General features: G+C 41.0%; 2 protein-coding genes across 36 annotated transcripts in view; one reads left to right on the top strand and one right to left on the bottom strand.

The window, feature by feature from the left end:
* Window positions 1-12529, top strand: part of LOC123512285 (collagen alpha-2(IX) chain-like) — a 41162-nt gene extending 28633 nt beyond the window's left edge. Inside the window, exons 6-22 of one of the 5 annotated variants that reach the window (XM_045268608.1) lie at window positions 2653-2673; window positions 3010-3084; window positions 3224-3310; window positions 3940-4047; window positions 4432-4539; window positions 4756-4975; window positions 5057-5163; window positions 5256-5430; window positions 5523-5674; window positions 5890-6150; window positions 6248-6418; window positions 7751-7942; window positions 8136-8282; window positions 9235-9289; window positions 10632-10733; window positions 11147-11314; window positions 11529-12529. In XM_045268608.1, the coding sequence (XP_045124543.1) occupies window positions 2653-2673; window positions 3010-3084; window positions 3224-3310; window positions 3940-4047; window positions 4432-4539; window positions 4756-4975; window positions 5057-5163; window positions 5256-5430; window positions 5523-5674; window positions 5890-6150; window positions 6248-6418; window positions 7751-7942; window positions 8136-8282; window positions 9235-9289; window positions 10632-10733; window positions 11147-11314; window positions 11529-11719 (2340 nt within the window). In that variant the 3' untranslated portion in view covers window positions 11720-12529. Of the gene's footprint in view, window positions 1-2652; window positions 2674-3009; window positions 3085-3223; window positions 3311-3594; window positions 3703-3939; window positions 4048-4431; window positions 4540-4755; window positions 4976-5056; window positions 5164-5255; window positions 5431-5522; window positions 5675-5889; window positions 6151-6247; window positions 6419-7750; window positions 7943-8135; window positions 8283-9234; window positions 9290-10167; window positions 10270-10631; window positions 10734-11146; window positions 11315-11528 lie in introns of all 5 variants that reach the window. The other 4 variants (XM_045268606.1, XM_045268607.1, XM_045268609.1 and 1 more) reach the window with 4 other exon arrangements.
* A 270-nt stretch (window positions 12530-12799) lies between these two features.
* The window catches only part of LOC123512283 (E3 ubiquitin-protein ligase SH3RF1-like), a 47172-nt gene continuing 40007 nt past the window's right edge, over window positions 12800-19964 (bottom strand). For 22 of the 31 annotated variants that reach the window (XM_045268573.1, XM_045268589.1, XM_045268580.1 and 19 more), the window contains one exon: window positions 12800-19820. In XM_045268573.1, the coding sequence (XP_045124508.1) occupies window positions 19652-19820 (169 nt within the window). In that variant the 3' untranslated portion in view covers window positions 12800-19651. The remainder of the gene's footprint in view (window positions 19821-19964) is intronic. The other 9 variants (XM_045268574.1, XM_045268590.1, XM_045268598.1 and 6 more) reach the window with 2 other exon arrangements.

Below are 19964 nucleotides of genomic sequence, written 5' to 3'. Positions count from 1 at the left end.
TTCCCGGTGTGTGTTGTGTGTTGATGTGGTCTCAGTCCTACCCGAAGATCGATCTATGAGCTCTGAGCTCACTCCATAATGGGGAAGACTGTCTGGGTGACCAGCAGGCGACTGAGGTGAATTACACACACACACACACACACACACACACACACACACACACACACACACACACACACACGGCCCGGTAGCTCAGTGGTTAGAGCGCTGGCTTCACAAGCCAGAGAACCGGGGTTCGATTCCCCGGCCGGGTGGAGATATTTGGGTGTGTCTCCTTTCACATGTAGCCCCTGTTCACCTAGCAGTGAGTAGGTACGGGATGTAAATCAAGGAGTTGTGACCTTGTTGTCCCGGTGTGTGGTGTGTGCCTGGTCTCAGGCCTATCCGAAGATCGGAAATGATGAGCTCTGAGCTCGTTCCGTAGGGTAACGTCTGACTGTCTCATCAGAGACTGCAGCAGATCAAACAGTGAAACACACACACACACACACACACACACCCTGGAACAGAGAAGGGAGAGAGGGGATCTGAAACAATTTTATAAATTGATCAACGGAATGGACCAAGTGGATAATGAGAAACTGATCCTGAGAGAAGAATATGACATTCGAAGCACAAGATCACATAGTAAAAAGCTGAGAAAGGGAAAATGTCTGAGAGATGTTAAAAAATATAGTTCCCACAAAGATGTGTTGAGACGTGGAACAGTTTGAGTGAAGAAGTGTTGTCAGCAACAAGTGTGCATAGTTTTAAAGAAAAATTGGATAAGTGTAGATATGGAGACGGGGCCACACGAGCATAAAGCCCAGGCCCTGTAAAACTACAATTAGGTAAATACACACACACACACACACACACACACACACAACAATCAAGAGGGCCGGGTTCGAGTCCCGAGGCGGCAAGGCAAATGGGCAAGCCTCTTAATGTGTTGCCCCTGTTCACCTAGCAGTAAATAGGTACGGGATGTAACTCGAGGGGTTGTGGCCTTGCTTTCCCGGTTTGTGGAGTGTGTTGTTGTCTTAGTCCTACCCGAAGATCGGTCTATGAGCTCTGAGCTCACTCTGTAATGGGAAAGACTGGCTGGGTGACCAGCAGGCGACTGAGGTGAATTACACACACACACACACACACACACACACACACACACACACACACACACACACACACTCAATGTTATTTATTCACTCACCTTCATTCTCTCCGCATGCCCAAACCATCTTAACATACACTGATCAGCCCACATAGCCAGCTCCCTCAAAACACCAGTTCTTACTTCCTCCTTTCTTATTCTGTCTCTCCATATTACATCTCATATGCTCATCAGACCTTTTATTTCCATTGTACTCAACCATTTATTTTCAGTTACTCCCATGTTCCATGTTTTAGCACCACAGCACAGTGTGCACCACTATTCCCTCACATAACTCTGCTTCTCTCCACACTCATTCCCAGTGTCCTGTGTTTAAGCATCTTTCTTGTTCGTTAAGTACTTTTCCTGTTTCTTTCTCTCTGTACAACCTCTGTCTGTTGATCCCAAATATTTAAAACAATCCTCTTCCATTTCTTCTCCATACAGTCTTACATATATCCTTCCACCAACTATCTCTCTTGAGTATTTTGTGATCTTAATTTAACCAACATATTTTTTTAGCTTCCTTCTCCTCTTTTCAACTTCCTCTCTGAGTCAGCACCAGAGCTGAATCATCAGCAAATAAAAGCTGACTCAAGACCCATACCCTTTCCTTCTCACTGATCAAATGCAAGCCTCTAACACCCTCATGTATACTTCCTTTATCACATCATCCATACACAAGCTGAACAACCATGGTGACATTACACAACAGCATATAATAATTAGTGATGATCAATAATGATGATGATGATAATAATGATAATAATAATAATAATAATAATAATAATAATAATAATAATAATAATAACAACAACAACAACAACAACAACAACAACAACAACAACAACAACAACAACAACAACAACAACAACAACAACAACAATAATAATAATAATAATAATAATAATAATAATGATAGTACTAGTAGTAATAACATTGATAAAGATAATAATAATAGTGAAAATAATCATCATAAAAGTATATATGCTAATTATTGTCTTCAAACTCAAGTTGAATTAAAACAAGAAATGATTAACACCATCTCTAACTACCTGTGTATATTTGTCTGAAGGCATCTTTTGTATTGGCAGAAGATCATGAATGTGTATTCTTTTGAAACTCCTTCTTGAGTATTTTCTATTTCCTAGTTATTTCATGAGAGAGTCACTCTAAGGAGACAATAACTCCAAGGAGACAGTGAGATACTTTTAAACACTTTTCTATAGACAGAGAAGACAGAGCCTAAAAGTTCAGGGGTGGAGCATAAAAAGTTCTCACTCATGTGCCACTACAAAAATGCCTTTAATTGCTTTGGGTCAATGTAGCGTTCCATTAACTGTTTAGGAGTCTGTGGAGCAGATGGTGGGCCACTATTCCTGACTCAAGTGTCCCCCACTCATCTGGCCAACTTGGGTATTACTAATGATTATTTTGTCTTTGCAAGCCTTTGACAAGCCTCTCACCTGCATGGTTCAAGTACTACTGACTAACAGGACTTTTCTCCCTTCCCCCGCAAGAGGAGAAGGAGCAGATCCAATGTAAGTAAGTTCCTTGATTGCCTACATTCCTCTTTGATCTTTCATCTTTATGTTGGTAACTTTATGTGTCTGTCTTTGGTACCTTCTCTTTTCTTTCTTTTTATCTGTTGTTATATTTGTTGTTTGTTTCCTTTATGTTTCCTTTCGGACTAGTTCCCACCTTTATGACATTTTGACAAAAATTACAATGACATACTTTCTTTATTATGTTCAGGACAATTTTTTTTATTTTACAATGAAAAGTTTATCATGTGATTCTTAATTTGTTATTTATAAGTCAACAGTAGAAGCAGGAATGACCTCAGCTGTGAATTAATGGGAGTTTTATATCACCAGATCGAGCTGCAGTGGATGGTGATGAGCTGCGACCCATCCAGTCCTGAGCGTGAAACATGTGATGAACTGCCCCAGGTAAGAACATGCTCCTCTCTGTGTGTGCATGAAGAATTGTACAGCGAAGTCACGTTATATCATCCTTGTATATGAAGTAGATAGATGTTTCTCGATCTTGTTTCTAATGTGTTTTAACGATGCCTTCTGTGTTTACCAGTTTGTTCAGGTGGATTCTGAGCAGGTTGGCGCGCAGCAGTGTGAGGTGGTGTGCCCCCGCGGTCCCCCGGGCTTGAACGGCACTGATGTGAGACACCACACCTCCTCCTCCCTCCTGTGCAGGGCAGGGGCTGAGGAGGATGTCAAGTTTATTCTATCTTGAAATATATGACAATATTTAGTATTAGGTGTTATATTTTTTAGATGGGGTGTGGTCATCCTTTTTGCAGTGAAGTATAGTGAGGTGTGTAATCAGATATTTAATTATGAATAATATATAGTTACATGGAAAATAATATAATATGTAGCTGGAGATGAGCCATATTTGTGTTAGTGTAGGGCACAGCCTAAATCAAAGATCTGGTGGGGCAGGGAGAGGACGGTCTGCCAGGCCCACGGGGTCCTGCCGGCCCCCCAGGGCTGCGAGGCATCCCAGGACCACTGGGCGAGAATGGGGAACGTGGCTTCACTGGACTCCCTGTAGGTTGTAGTTTGTTGAGGCAGAGACCATGTGTCATCTGACTTGGTCCATGCATGGCCCAGCAGTGGCCACCGGGCACCGGACCTCAGACTGATCTAGGGCCTCAAATTTTGGCTGCCACACCCCTTCTGGCAGGGCACCTGTCCATGCCTCGCAATTCCTATGTAGTTTAACCAGTCTCCTAACCCAGTGTGTAATGAGTGGGCAGGGCTGTGAGGCTGTGTGACTCTTGCCAGGGTCGCAGGGGGAGGAGGGGTCTCCCTGGTCCACAAGGACCTTCCGGAGATGTAGGTCTGCCAGGCATCCCTGGCAGTGAAGGGCAGCGTGGTCCTCCAGGAGAGCCAGTAGGTGGCCCAGTGTTGCATGCTTGCTTACAGTTTTTGATCATTGAACCTTTGCCTTTTGTCATGCCACAAAGAACACTGTACCACTTGCACTTAATACAGATACAGACAAACAACATACCAGAATGCTCAACACTTCGCTGCAGCTTTTCATTGCATGTTGGGAGTGATTCTTGGTATAGTAACAATTCTTAGTAGAATAACTTTAGTTCCTTCTTTCATGTATGAACCAGAGCAGAAAATGGTGAGTGTAAACCTCTAATGTTGTTACAACTGATATATGTAAATATTATAAAATGTATTTCTGCAGTATGAAGGTTATAAAGAAAAAAGAGAGCAATATAAATCCATGCAGGTGTTGACAGTACTCTTGCACATCATCAGGGACCTTTGGGACCACGAGGACCACCAGGCAGCCAGGGGGAACAAGGATTCCAGGGAATAGCTGGCTCTCCTGGCCCTCCAGGTCCTACTGGACTCACAGGAGCACTGGTGAGTGACAGTTACATGCCACTATGAGACTGTTCTTTTTTCCTGCCTTGCTTGTGATAATCATGAAATGATGAAACACTCTTGATCCTCTTTCCCACATGACTGCCGGGCATTGTGGTGAGTGACACTGTCAGCCATTTGTGGTGTAGCATTGTTTTTGCTGCACGCCCTCATGGGAGATCTTTCCCTTTCATTGTTTCTTCCTCCGTGTCACAGGGACCTATCGGCCCAAAGGGAAACACTGGAGATCGGGGTCTTCCTGGCCCCATAGGTGCCCCTGGTCCACGAGGTGATCCTGGACCTAAGGGTGTGCCTGGTGATGCTGTACTTGTCTCTGGTCCTTCAGGGGGACAGGGATCTCCAGGGCAACCAGGTCTCCAGGGTCTGGACGGGCTGGATGGGGCTCCAGGGGCACCGGGCAGCAAGGGAGACAAAGGTAGGTCAATTGTGACACGATGGGCACCGCTACACTCATATGCACTTTGAGCTGCTGCACTTAAACCATTCACCCTGGCAGGAGACCGAGGTGACCGCGGGAACACTGGGCGGCGAGGCCAGCGTGGTGAGAAGGGCAACACAGGAGGACCAGGCCAGCCTGGGCCACGTGGCTTTCCCGGCGAGACTGTGAGTGAATTCCTGCTTGATGACTTAGCTTGCTTGTCTTGTCATTATGCAAAACCTTAGAACCAACAGACTAAAGTGATACCTTACCTCAGGGACCACCTGGTCTGCCTGGAAGGCCTGGTGGAGAGGCCAATGGAGAAACTGTTCCCGGACCACCAGGCCCACCTGGTCCATATGGTCCAGTTGGTCCTCCTGGTGAACCAGGCACCATAGGGCCTGTTGGCCCCCCTGGTCCAGAAGGGTTTCCAGGAGTACCAGGGGATAAAGGTCAGTCTTTGTTCATGAAAATAGTGTGAAAAGAATGATACAAGCCACCATCACAGGAAAGCTAACACATTACACTGAACTGCATGTTACAGGTGAGCGAGGGAATGAAGGCATCCCAGGCAATGATGGATCCAAGGGGGAGCCCGGGCGGACAGGAGTTCCCGGTGAGAAGGGAGAGAAGGGCATTGGTGGCCTACCAGGCGTTCCAGGCCTCATTGGCAAGCCTGGTGTTGTTGGACTGCCAGTAAGAAAACTTTTCACCCTTAGAGTATTATCTCTGCCTCAGACTGCATATTTCTTGAAGTGACACACATTAGGTGCTATCCCAGTGGTGATGGCTGAAGATTGCCCTACTACTGGGCTTCCTCAGGGGAGGAACAACAGCCTTGCCTGCTGTGCTTGGATGAGGCAAATAGCCATGTAGGGAGTTGTTTCATGTGATATCTTTTTCCATGACAGGGACCAGAGGGCCCCATGGGTCCTCCAGGGCCGCAAGGCATCAAGGGTGACAGAGGTGCACGTGGAGAGCCAGGCCTCTCTGGCGAGCCATCCCCGCCAGGCCAGCCTGGACCACAAGGTCCGCAGGGAACACAGGGCAACAGGGGAGAGGAGGGTCCATCAGGGCCACCAGGTCTTCCTGGCCCTGCTGGTGCCCCAGGAAATCCTGGGCAGTTGGGTCTCATTGGACCCAAGGGACACCCTGGATTGCCGGGTAAAAAGGTTCGTGTGTCTTGTTGGTGTGGTTGGGTGTGCACACTGCCATGTGGTGAGTGGGAGGGCTGGCTTGAGCACTGTCCAAGCATTGTTCTTGCTGCAGGGTGACCCAGGGAAGGATGGAGAGCAAGGAGTAGCAGGTCCCATGGGACCACCTGGCACCAGAGGACTCTCAGGATCTCCAGGTCAAAGTGGACTTCGAGGCCGTGATGGAGCAAATGGCAAACCAGGGCCACAAGGACCCATAGGTCCCCGAGGGCTTCCAGGACCTCAGGTAAGTTATGAGACTGCAACACTTTCAGGAATTAATGTCTCTGTAATGTTATCCCACAAGACATCCATTGTACAGGTAACTCGATTTACGCAATAGATGCTTTCCAAGAGGCATCGCGTATATCAAAATTTGCGTAAAACAAACTTGTAATTCTCATAAGAAACGATAGATAATATGGGGGATGCAGGATGTGGTCCCAAAAAATTTTTACAAAATACTCTTTATTTGGCTAAATTAACATGTTTTTATTATTTACCATTCTAAATACTATAAGTGTATTTAAAGTAAAGGGAAAAGCAAGAAATAATAAGAGAAAACAAAACAAAGAATACCTAAACACAACACTCACTGCATCACTGCCTTCACCACTCACACCACAGTCAGTCACCATCTTTCTTTGAGCTTTACCACTTTATCAAAATCCAATTATCAAAAATAACCCCACATACAGAAGAAGATGAAGGACGTTTTGAGACCATCTTGGTAAATTATAAGCAGACTGAAGAGATTCCGACTGTACTCAGTGCTGGCAGACTGCAAATGAGGCACGAGAAGAGCGGAGCTCCTGCCTATCTGCCAGCTGCGGAACTCTGGTGCGTTGTTTTAAATTGTGTCTGGCGCTCAGTTTGAAAATGCAGTTGGGCCAAATCGTGTATAAGCAACCCGATCGTGCAAATTTGATTAATAATATATTTTTTTGGTCGCATTATAACAAAAACGCCTAAATCAAACACGCATAAATCGAGTTACCATAATTATGTAAACAACATTGGCAAAGAAAACCTCTTTCACTCCTGCTTGCAACTCATTTAAAACTTCCAAGTACCACCTTTATTCAGATTTCACAACCAAAACATCTCAAGCAAAATCTAAAGATAAGAAAAGTTAATACATGTGTGATGTGCAAAATCCACCAAAACATCCAAAACACCTTGAAGCAAAACTGGAAGCTGCAAGTAATACAACTTCTTTAGCACATTTTGTTATCTCTCCTCATCTGTGGCAACTTGATCACAGATGTGCCAAATCACAAGATGTGACATATAACAAGAGACACCATCCTCCTTCACTTTTGAGGAATTCAAAGCCCACAGTAACTGTAATACACCTTCATTTGCAATTGTGTAACTTGGAAAAAGAATCAGTGGCTAACTAATGCTGCTGGTCCCATTAACCCTTGGTCCCCAGCACCTTTTGCTAACTAACCACATGAAGTTTGAAAGACTGGTGAAAGAACCTTTGAGCAAGAAAAATACTTATTGTAATTAATTTATGCTATACTGTCTGTTACATTACATGATAATTATGTAATCATTATTTTGTTTATCTTAGGGACCATCAGGTCCATTAGGACCTGCTGGACCCCCAGGCCTTCCTGGCTTTGTGGGCAAACCAGGGCCCCCAGGTCCCCCTGGACCTCCTGGACTTCCTGGTGACTCATCAGCACAAATGATGGAGGTTGTCAGTGGTGAGCGTGCGTATGGAGTGCCAGGTGTGGCAGGACCCATGGGGGAGAGGGGAATGGTGAGTACTGGAAGTCTGAGAGAGAGAGAGAGAGAGAGAGAGAGAGAGAGAGAGAGAGAGAGAGAGAGAGAGAGAGAGAGAGAGAGAATATAGTAAATGTAACACAGGTATAACTGGTAGAATATAAGGGTCTCAAACAATGTACGTATGTAAGTATGTCAGTGTTAATGATACTCTACCTTCTTGCGGCTAGCCTGGTGAGCGGGGAGCTGATGGTGAGCGAGGTCCTCAAGGGAAGACAGGCCACCCTGGCATGCCAGGCCCATCGGGTTCCCCAGGGATGCCGGGCCCACCTGGCCAGCGTGGGGCACAGGGGAATGATGGTTTGCCAGGCAGACCTGTAAGTGCCCTGCCTTATAGTTAGCCCTCATGAGGGCACCATCATGACCCAGGCCCTGTCACCGTCCACCTCAATCACTGAAACATATGATAACATCTTCATAAATACAGTGGAGACTCAATACTTGAACATTGAAATACCCAAATTTTTCAATACTCGAACGCAAAAGTTTAATTTAATACTCGAAAAAATATCTGATAGTCGAACGTCCATGCACGTGGTTGTAAACAAAGGCTTCCTGGTGTTCCCTTTCCCCTTCCGCCAGTTGTGACTTGTGCTGCCATGGTCATCAGAATAATATTCTCCTGCATTCTATCTGTAGTCTTTCATTTATAAACTTACATTAACACCAAAGGCTTACTAGTGATGAAAATATCTGGGAATCAAACAACTGCACATTTGGTCGTATACAAAGCTCTGTCATCTCCCTTCTCGCAGCCATATTACGGGTAATAATGCCAGTGCATATCCTTAGTCGAGCCGTGTCTTGGAAAAATCAATCTTCTACATTCTGTCGGTAGGTTTTCATTGAAAAACTTATGATGGCACCAAAGAGGCATATTAGTGATGAAAATACATAATTTAGTGAGAGTTCAAGTGTTAATAAGCCACTAGTGGATTCACAGTAATCACACCAGGAGAAAAGTTACAAAGATATTTTCATCCTCCAGTTACCTCCCTTCTTCTCTGCACCCTTCTCTCCTCTTCTTCTAAGTTATATATCACCAGACCTTCACTTATGGTATGTACAAATCAAAATTGTAAAAAAAAAGAAATCACAAACTTTTTAATACTTGAACAGCTATTTGGACCGAATTAAGTTTGAGTATTGAGTCTCCACTGTATTGTAATTAATTTCTTTTTAACATTTTGGTATATTACTCAGTTGATATGAAGTAAGAATGTGCCTTTCTTCAAAATCTTTTGTCTCAGCCCCTCTCTCCTTGGCCAGGGTCGGGAGTACACAGAGGAGCAGCTGCGGGGGATCTGTGCCTCTGTGCTGCGAGGTAAGGCTGGCTGCTGCTGCTGCTGCTGTTGCTGCACCTCTTTTGTCTGCCTCTCACATTAAAAAGGACACAATAGATATCACCCGAAAATTTAGACATTATAATTTCAGTTGAGCTGCAAATCCAAAAACAGATATTGCAATAGAATTGCATAACTCAAACAATTTTCAGTGGGGTTGCAGATCTCAAAAGTGGTAACCTCAATTTAAGGTCAGTTAAGTTGGGTATCTTAACTGGTAATTTACTTTTTAGTTTAATCATTATTTAATATGAAAGTCACACAAAAGATGGAACTCTTCAAAACGTTTTAAGAAATTCTTTGATGTAAATGTTCTTTACTGAAATTATTTTTTATATATTTATTCTCACAATTCTGGAATGTAGTTTTACCACACAACATCAGAGTACAGCACCGCACTCTTAAATATTTGTGTACTGGTAAGTGGGAAAAAAGTCATTGTTAGTTTGCCAGTTTCCTCTTCAGTTAATCAAGGATGAAGAGGTAGCAGGTATGTCTGGAAAACTATTAATAATAATGTCAGTCAGTCAAACAGCCAGTCAATTATTGAGTGAGTACAGCTGAGCTCAAGCCACTCAGATAGTTACATACTCAGTTGGTCAATATGTCATGTCCAGCAGTCATTCCCTCACTCCATGAAAAATTCAGTGAGTCAGTTGATGTCAGTCAGTCAAGCAATCAGTACATCAGATTGCCAATAGGTAAGTGAGACAGTCAGAAGCTTCTCTACATACACAACTGGAGGACATTTTCCTTGAGCTCTAATGGAACCTCTCCCCACCTTTGCTTCCTGAACCAAGTCTGTGATAACAAGAAGATTCAGCAGCATCTGGGTGTTTCCATGTCCTCTAACCCACAGACAATATGGCTGAGATTGCCCAAAAGCTCCGTGGTCCTCGAGGGTTGCCAGGGCAGGGACGGCGAGGTCCTCCGGGTGAACCGGGAGATGTTGGTCCACAAGGTTTGGAAAATAGGTTTTGAAATGGCTTCCATGTGTCCTAGCAAGCTTTCCATCTTTTCTTTTCTCTTCTTGCTTTGAGTGAGTCGGTGGTGTGATGGGATGGCATGTGAGAGCAATATAGTGCTTTCTGTGTGTTTTCCATTTTTCTGCTCATGCTTAGATCTTTCCAAGCCTTGAGGAAGTGCCATACGCCAGAAGAAAGGACCACCAGCCTCCAAGCTTGCCCTTGCCACCATCCACCGACTTACTAATCTGTTCCTTACCTATTCCTATTATTCCCAGATTCCTTCCCCTTCCCCCACCATCCTCTGGCCTATCCTGTTCAGTGACAACAGAGGCTGCTGATGCTTACCTCCCCACAGACCAACTGGAAGTACTGACTCGTGGCCTGCAGGGTCCTCCTGGACCACCTGGACAAGGCCGTATAGGGCGTGCTGGGCCTCCTGGAAATCCCGGGGATCCAGGTAGTATCCCCAAGCCAGCCAATATCGGGATAACCCAAATAAATTAATTCCCAACTCTATAGTATCATACTCCATGCATGTTTAGAATGAATTCATTTGTAAGTAGTAATTCACTCAATTTCAAAAGCACCTAAATCATTGTAATCAACCCAAACAAAATTTAGAGGATTCTTGTGTAGCCTCACAAATTCATCTTACTCACAAAGCTGTGAATACTACTGCTCGTATTTCTGCTACTGCTCAGCAAGGCATGGCCTGCTCTCCCATTCCTCACCTTCAAGCATTACAGTGGCACTCTAGGATATATGCAGCATTTAATGGCTCATGTGGAATATGGAATACATTCAAGAACTGCTGATACTATTACACACATATACACACAATCTTTGTCACAATACAGTTTTTCTTTCCAGGTGTCCCTGGAACCCCAGGAGAGGTAGGTCCCCGAGGCTACCCAGGCTTCCCAGGGCCACCCGGATCACATGGACCAGCGGGGGAGCGAGGACAGCGAGGCTACAAGGGTGAGCGTGGTCAGATGGGAGAGGGCAGAGACGGCAAGATGGGCCCACCAGGAGATCCAGGTGGGTGGGCTGCGGCATCATTTCTGATAAAGATGATTGTGGAATAAGTGCTCTTTCTTGAACTGTTCTTATAATGACTTTGTAGGCCTGGTTGAATTATCCTACTGTGTTATCAAGACTGACACTGGATGATTTATTAACACAGAGAATAAATGACATGTATCAGAGTTAGGAAACCAAGGCTTCCTCTGTCATATTTGTATCTCTTCCACAGGACCTCCTGGACCACCAGGCACAGGTCTTCCAGGAAGGATAGGAGAGCGTGGACCACCTGGTTTGACAGGTCCCCAGGGTGGGCGTGGAGCTCCAGGTGCACAGGGTCCCCCAGGACACTGCGAGTACTGCAATCCAGCACTTGCCTACCAATCCTCTGTAGCTGCCCAAGGCAACACCAAGGGCCCATGAGATCCTTCCAACACTGCCCACGACCTCGACAAAATCTGAATGATGCCAAAATTCCCTGCGATGCTTTGCTGCTCTTGACTCATTGGATAGCGGAGTTTCTTGTTGTGTTACCGAGGCACCTTGCTGCTCAGTGCTGCCTCTCACTTACTGAAATTACTTAGCAGTGCCTGGTTATCCCTGCCACCTGTACAGCTTTCTCTTCCTTCCCTAATATATATCCACTCATTGGTAGCATTAATATCCACAGTTCAAGTCATGGCATGCTTCTTGTCTACTTGTGTACTGCATCTTGCTGCAGACAACAAACACAATGACCCGAGCCAAGAAAACATATCACAAGTGTGTCTTTGAGGTGGCCGTATTCAGGCTCCTCCATCAGCATTCACTGCCATTCGCGTTGTGTCTTGGTTATCTTTTCTCTCTTTTCCACATACAGTCACTCCTGGAGAGCTGGAAGGCTACAGAAAATATTGTTGGACAAAATACTTTATCAAAAGATTATTTTTTTTTTCATTTTATTCTTTAAGAATGATATAGACATTCAAGGATATTTCTATTGTTAAATTGTTCCCTTGACCAGTCAGTGCTGTCTTGTCTTTGGTCAGTGTGCTTCTGAGTCATGGTCTTGGTAGCCACTGCTGGGTCTGTGACAACTCATGACGCCAGACACACACTGCCCAGAGCACTCGACCACAAGTCTTCACCATCCAGTTCACCATCTGAACTACCATCATGTATATTCTGTAAAACTAACCACTGAATGTATATAAATTAATTTTTTACCAAAATTAATAAATAGTTGGCCAACAATTTCTTTATTTTTAAGAAATTCCATTTTGTTTTTGAATGAGGAATGTTGAAATTATTTAACTTGTCATAATCAGGTTTATGTTGTGCTTCTTCTCCCATTCCATACTTGTCAGTATTTTCTAAAGATAAGTTTTGCCTTATGAGAGAAGTGAGGGAAGACTTGCACTGTTCAGGATCACAACCACATCTGATAAACTACCTCATGTCTCCATGAACAATCTTAATTACTAATACTTACATCAAATGCCAGTCATTACTAAAACCAATGGGCCAAATTATTTCATTTTACTAATAAAAGTACCACATACATCTTCACTGGGGACCTTAGCTAAACTCAAGACGTCAGGACATGCAGTCTTCTCAGAGGTATCTATGTAGTTGTATCTGGCAGCCTGAGATATGTACAACACTGGAGAAACAAAATAATATAGGAATATCATATAATTTATCATAGAACAACACTATACACATGACAAAAAAAAAATTAAACAATGTCTAGCATCCCTCACACAGAACACCAGGCAGGAGTTATGCTTCAAGACCTATTTCCAATATCACAAAAAGCCTTGGCTAAAAATTGCACACATTACCAACAAAATTATGCAAGAATTAGCATATACATACTTTTGCTTAACTTTATTTTTTTTCTAAGTGATAACAATCCTCAAAATTATTGCATCAGTGTTACATCAATTTTAAAAAGACAAAACTAAGATTGCATGCTAATTTCAATTGGTATTCTTAAACTAACACTTACTGAGATTTAACTTTGACTTACAATAACTTAACTAGATTCTTTTTAAAAGCGCTTCGGATTTGGCAATACCTACATACGCACGTACATATGAACTTTATGGATTTTCATCTGATGAAGGAGATTAATTAATTCTGGTTCAACTATTGATAAAACGGGGATTGCCTTGTGCATCAGAACTTGTTCCATTTTCTTACCATAATCACAAACACGCACGCACGCACGCACACACACACGCACGCACGCACACACGCACGCACGCACACACACACACACACACACACTCTCTCTCTCTTATAAACACACGCTGAAATCTAACAGCAGGAGCTCAGTTTTCAGTTGAAGTCAGTGAGCAACAAACACTACAGCCACACAGCAAGCATGGCCCTAGACTGAGTATTGGCAGGCTTGTACAGGAGTATGCATGAAGCAGAAGTGGTGTGCCAGCAGCTATTTCTATTCAGTATCTTGGATCCTAGTTTTCTCTGAGTGTTCTTTGGGACTGATGGTGAAGCTGATTTCCTTGTCTCTGTCTACTTAATCATTTCTTCTACATTAGAAAAGAAAAGTAAGGAATTTCATGTACATTGCAATTCATGAACATAAAAATTATAAACTTTCAAAGCTACAAAACAATTTTGTCCATTGTTCTGATACACAAATGCAGAAGTCACACTTATAAAGAGAATTTAAAAACCTACCCAAATATGAGTCAACTGAACCATTTCAAACCTGTTGCTGATCCTGACTAACATTTTATTTTATTCTAAGGAAAATACTTTCATCTTGTACACTGTGACTTAACTTGGTATACTTGGTTTATAACCATAATTCATTTCAAAATTACTGCCAGAAGCAAATACCAATCAGATGGAGACTGTTTAAAAAATGCGAAGAATTCCAAATTCAATTTTGTCAATTAAAAGCGCAGTAAAACAGACAAATAGTGTTAATCATCAACATATGTATGACTGAGTGACAAAAAATATACAAGTTTTGTACTCATACAAGTGACAGGCTAGCTATATGCTCAAACAAAAGATAACTAAATAAATGAATAATCTAAAGAAAAAAAAAATCTATTAATTAAATAAAAAAAAAAAAGTTGGTTAGCACATTGGCCTCGGTCTTCAGCCAAGTACCAGTTGTATTGCAAAGATAGATATTGTGCTACTGATTGACACCGTTGATTACAGAGCAGCACAAGTCATCCCAAACTTCGTTAGACTTGTAATCATTGGTGCATTATTAACAAATAAAAGACACAAGATTAAAACTTAGTGAATGAGCATCCACTTGTTTTAAGCCAACACAATGGAATCAATGAGATCCACATGTCTAAGTACATAAACATAAATGCATTTACACAATTTCAAGTAATTTGTGACTGAATGAAATTTGTCATAGTTATTGAATACTAAAAAATCATTTTGTTTTACATACATTTTCTCAGCAGTACAAACTATCATATTCTTAAGTATTTATTTCCTAAGTAACTTTACATTTTTTTAGATTACATCATATTTCTAAGTAGTTCATGATCTATGTATTTCCACTTTTCCTTTAGCAGCATTAAATTCTCATGCCTCTTGTTTCCTACATACTGACATACTTCTTTCCATCTTTTATACTTGTTTTCTCATTCAGTATCACAATCTTAAGCATCAACTTTTCAGTAATGGCTTTTCATTTGTAAACAGTATCATGTTCCTGAGCATCAACTTTCTCATTTCTTCATTTTTTTTTTTTTTTTTTTTGACAGTATATCACATTCTTGAGCATCTATTTTTGGATGGTTTATATCTTTCCCTGGTTTCTAGAGTGTATTCCTAAACATCTATATACTTTACATCTTGTTTCAATTGAATCATGTAGTACAATATTACATTTTCAAGTACATATCTATTTTTGAACACAAAGTAAAAATTCATGAGTAAGTAACCTGTCACTCACTTCCACTGTTTAGCATCTTCCCTTAATCTAAGTCTTCTAGTCTACTACCAGCCTTTTAAAAAAAATAAACAACAGATACATAGTCAGCACATCTCCAGACTTACGACTGAAGGAGAATATAAAACCCAGTGCCAGCAAGTGCAGCAGGTTACAATACCTTACTACTGATCATGACTGCATGGTTACAACTGGAATGAAGGGAAAAAATGTGAAATACTGAGCTTCCACTGTAACTACAACCTCTGACTCAGCGGTGAGAACCAATCTAGAGCTAAGCACTCTCAGTTCCTATTTGGCAACACGCCACACATGTAACAAAGGATCTGCACATGCAAAACAAATAAAAAAGAAAAAGTCAGATACAAAACTACAGAAAAAAAGTTGATTATTTTATATAAAAAAAAATAAATAAATAAAAGAAAGTTACAAAACTATGAGATAAGAAGTATGTACTTTAAACTTATTAGTAGTTTGACTAAACCTTAAAATAAATTATAAATACTGTAACTGAGATTAATAAGAACCTTTTAGTTCATATGTAACTTAATGTAAAAAACAAAGTGTATAACACAATCTTAACAAAAGAGAAAAGAAAGAAAAGAAAATTATAAAACAGCCAAGATGGAAAATAAATCCAAATCTGTGAATGACTTCCAAATTAAAAGCAAAACTCAATTAGAAAATATCATTATATATATATATATATATATATATATATATATATATATATATATATATATATATATATATATATATATATATATCTTGATTTAGATAAGAAGCATTTCAGAAGTCTAGGCCTCATGGTGTGCTAGTAATGCATCTTGAACACACACTAATACTTGGAAACTCGCACCAAACACATACCTAAAATGTTGCTATACAAAGGTTCCAAAAATAACTTAGTGGGCCTTAAAATTACTTTTTTTTTTTTTTACCCTCATACTGGCACCAAACATCAAGTCACTGCTGCTCATCACACTGTTTTAAAACTATACAAATTTCCACGACTCTAATTCACAATGTTAAAACTTCTCACTAATAAATTTTTTGTATTTTCTTACACATAATCCTCCTACATGCTATATATACACACTGAGTCACATACCCAACACACCCATTCACTCAAGACCTAAAAAATTCTACCAGCACATTCTCCAAGTGAGTGACAGCCAGTAGTTGCTGTACAGTCTTGTAGAGCCATATGACCTCTCCTTACATGCTTGTCTACAGTTTGCTCTGACAATTTTAATGTAATCTCTTTTAGTTCCAACTTTTTAATGTCCAAGTTGAATCCTGTAAAAGAAGAGTGCAACATTCTCGGTTTTCATCTTTAGTCAGTACCTACTAAAAAAAAATCTAAAAAGGGCATGATACAAAATCTGGAAAAATAAAGTCAATGTATCTTGTGTATGCATATAAAACATGTCATCTCTTAGGGCAAATGAAAGCTGTTGTTTGTGTGTTTTCTCATGGTTGTCTGTCACATGTGCTTCTCTTACAGGAACAGCAGCCCCTGCTAGTGAGTAAATATCTGTGCCATGCAATTTGTTTCTAGTCTTGCACTGCATTGCTAAAATTGTTTATTTTTATTTAACTTGCAGCAATACCCATCTACTGGCCTTTCATAAAGGTGTTAATAACTTATGAACAGAAAAATCAATAACATGAGGCACTTTTTTCACTAATCTACAGTGTTGAGGATCTACACTTGAAAACACTACTTGGTCTAATTGACTTTCTAACAAATGCTGTGGTGAGAATGCTGACATGTCAATAGAGTGACTGGTATGTAGGCATGCAGGATGAAGGCCCTTGACTGTACAAGTTACTCAGTGTGATAATATTAATTGGTCAGCAGGACAACTATGAATACCATTAAATATAACTCACAACTATCTATACCTTGTGATGAAAAATGGAGGTCATTAAAAATGTGACCTTCATATGTAGAGTAACATAATAGTGGTCATATAGTAGTTTTTTTTTTGTGATGGTAGTTAGAAAAATAAGACTAAAAACCACTCTTCACTTCACAACTTCATACTGTAACTTCAATTTCAAAGTATGTCTAATCTGCAATGACATAACTGATCATACACAATGCTGGTGAGAAACTGAGACAAAAAAAAAAAAAATTACCTTATATCTCACAACTAAATCTCTAATTTGTAATGAACAAGTGGGAAACACTTCAGAATGTGATCCCAATACAAAGAGTAATTCACAATTGATAATGATTCATACATATTGCTGGTAAGAAAACAAGACAAAACAATGACTATTAACTTCTGGATACAAAACCTCTTCACTCAGAGCAGTGACCACAGCATCCTGCTAAGCTCTGGAACCTCTAAGCACTTTACAAGCTGAGGACTGAACACACAAGCATTCATATATTACATTAGGAGCCCTAAATTTGGCATCTAATATCACCTGAAGTGTAATCTGAGCTATATATCAAATTAAATTCTTGTGTCATCACATTATACACATTATTCATGTAGAACTGGTCATGTGTTGCTAAAAGATACTTGCTGTTGATCTCTCATGTCCAACTTAAGCAAGACTGGAATGGGTAATGAGTCATCACAGATTCTCTTTGTTTTTCTTACACAAGACCAATGTGATCTAGTCTCACAGGACACACTATTCTAATATTCTCTAAGGTTGCATGTACTCTGCAGAATACGGTGCATGTGTACCAGAAGAAAAGAGTGGTGGTAGGTGGAGAGATATGAGATGCTATGAACAGCAACTTGTAAAAGAGTCATGAGTGTCCTCCATCACCTCGCCCTGACATTTGTGGTAATAAACAGATGCAAGAAAGGGAAGGTAAGTCCATCAAGCTGTTTGCTTTACAATAACACATACGCACAACACCTATTATTCTAAATACATGAAGCTGCTCACCTCCAATTACATGTTATTCCTTTGTTGAAGTGTTGAAGTGCACTTGGCTTCCAAGCTCAAAAGTTTATTACCAATTAATTCAGCAAATTATCAAATGCTTTCTTACTGAAAGAGAGAGAGCCACAAGTACTGATAACTTTTTCTTCCAAAAGTGGATTTCTCATTCCCATTCTTAACATTATTTTATGATTATTTTAAGTTCATTTTTCATATAAAATGAAGCAACAGGATTTAAAACATCTGATATGACTCGACATGCATCCAGCTATGGAGCTCTCATAAAGGGATTGTTTATACTTGTTCAGGACCTTAAAAATACTCTACTCTTTATGATTATACATATCCAATATACACTGATGAATAATACTTGTCATTTCACATATCTCAAATATAAATATTTATGCTTAATATGTATGTCAAGGATGATTTTCTTCATATGAAAATATAAAAACATGGCTAGTGTAGATTTTTGGAAAATAGTATCATTTACTATGTAAAATAGAATACTGAACCTTAAAAAGTAAGCAAAGGAAAATCTGAAGAAAATAGTAAATTACAAAGAATAGCAAACAGCATGGGAATTCTAGGAAGGGATCAAATAATGTGAGAATAAATAAAGCATGAGTGGCAAGAGAAAATAAGCCTATATAATTCAGTATACAATTCTTGAGTTTACAAGATAACTTTACAATACATACCTATATATAAAACTTCAGCAATGAACAATGCAGTTAGTCTGTATTCAAATATACATATAAATAAACTACATTAAGCAATTTGTCAACAAGTTTACCTGACACATGAAGCACCCCTGTCCCTCCCCCTGTCCCCTGCTGGCCCAGGCACCAGCTCCTCCACCACCTCCACACACTCCAGTGGCACCACAGGCTCACCAGAGGACACCGCCAGCCTCCCACCATCACCAAGTAACTCTACACCCTTAGAAGGTAGCTGGTATTCCAAGCACCATTTCAGAGTACTGTAAATAAACAACAGGTAATTTGTGAAGAGTCTTCAGTGGCTCCACTTACTATGTATTCTAATGTTAAGTAGTTACTTCTAGCAAACTGGTCATGTATACAGAAGCTTCCAGTAGTCAGAATGAAAGGATCCATGAACCTTTCATATTTATATCAAGTAAATGTAGATTATTTTGTTTGTCCTTCTGAAGAGAAAGTATTTAAGATCTAGCATTAGTCTGCACTGGGCTGCAAAGTGACTCCAGCCTGTCATCTGCCCCTGGCCACAACTGCCGTCCTCACGGTGCCTTGGGTGGTGTGCACGTCAGCCACAAACTTGTCTCACACGTCATTTTGTGCAGTCTGCATGAAATCAGAGCAAGAAAACTTTTCTACTTAGACATTAGAGAACTGGTCCTATGTCAAAATTCAGAATGATAAGGCAGTCACAGGTTGTAAGGAACATTCTCCATTACAGCATAAGGACCACTTAAGTCTTGCTCATGACATGTGAGCATTAGTCAGTCTCACCACCACTGCAGGTTAACAGGAATCAACAAAACTGGCAGGGAAGAGCCCAGTTTTGCCGGTGCGCTGGAGAGTCCCTTTGTACCATCCGTCATCCCGCTTCTTGTGAACGTAAATAATGTCCCCAAGCTGCAGCTCCAGCTCATATTCACTGTTGGGCGGGTATGGCACGATGCACCGGAACCTAGAGGGGGCAGCACGGCACCATATCAGCTGGCATCACAGGCACTCACTCATGTCACCTTAACCATTCCATTGTTGCAAGAATGAGTATCAACAACCATGTGATGCAGGGAGATGGGACAATACATGCTTCAAATGATAATAG

Source organism: Portunus trituberculatus, chromosome 33 (assembly GCF_017591435.1).
Source record: "Portunus trituberculatus isolate SZX2019 chromosome 33, ASM1759143v1, whole genome shotgun sequence".
Taxonomy (NCBI): Eukaryota; Metazoa; Arthropoda; class Malacostraca; order Decapoda; family Portunidae; genus Portunus; species Portunus trituberculatus.
The sequence above is the reverse complement of the archived record's forward strand: the minus strand, read 5'-3'. Positions and strand labels throughout refer to the sequence as shown.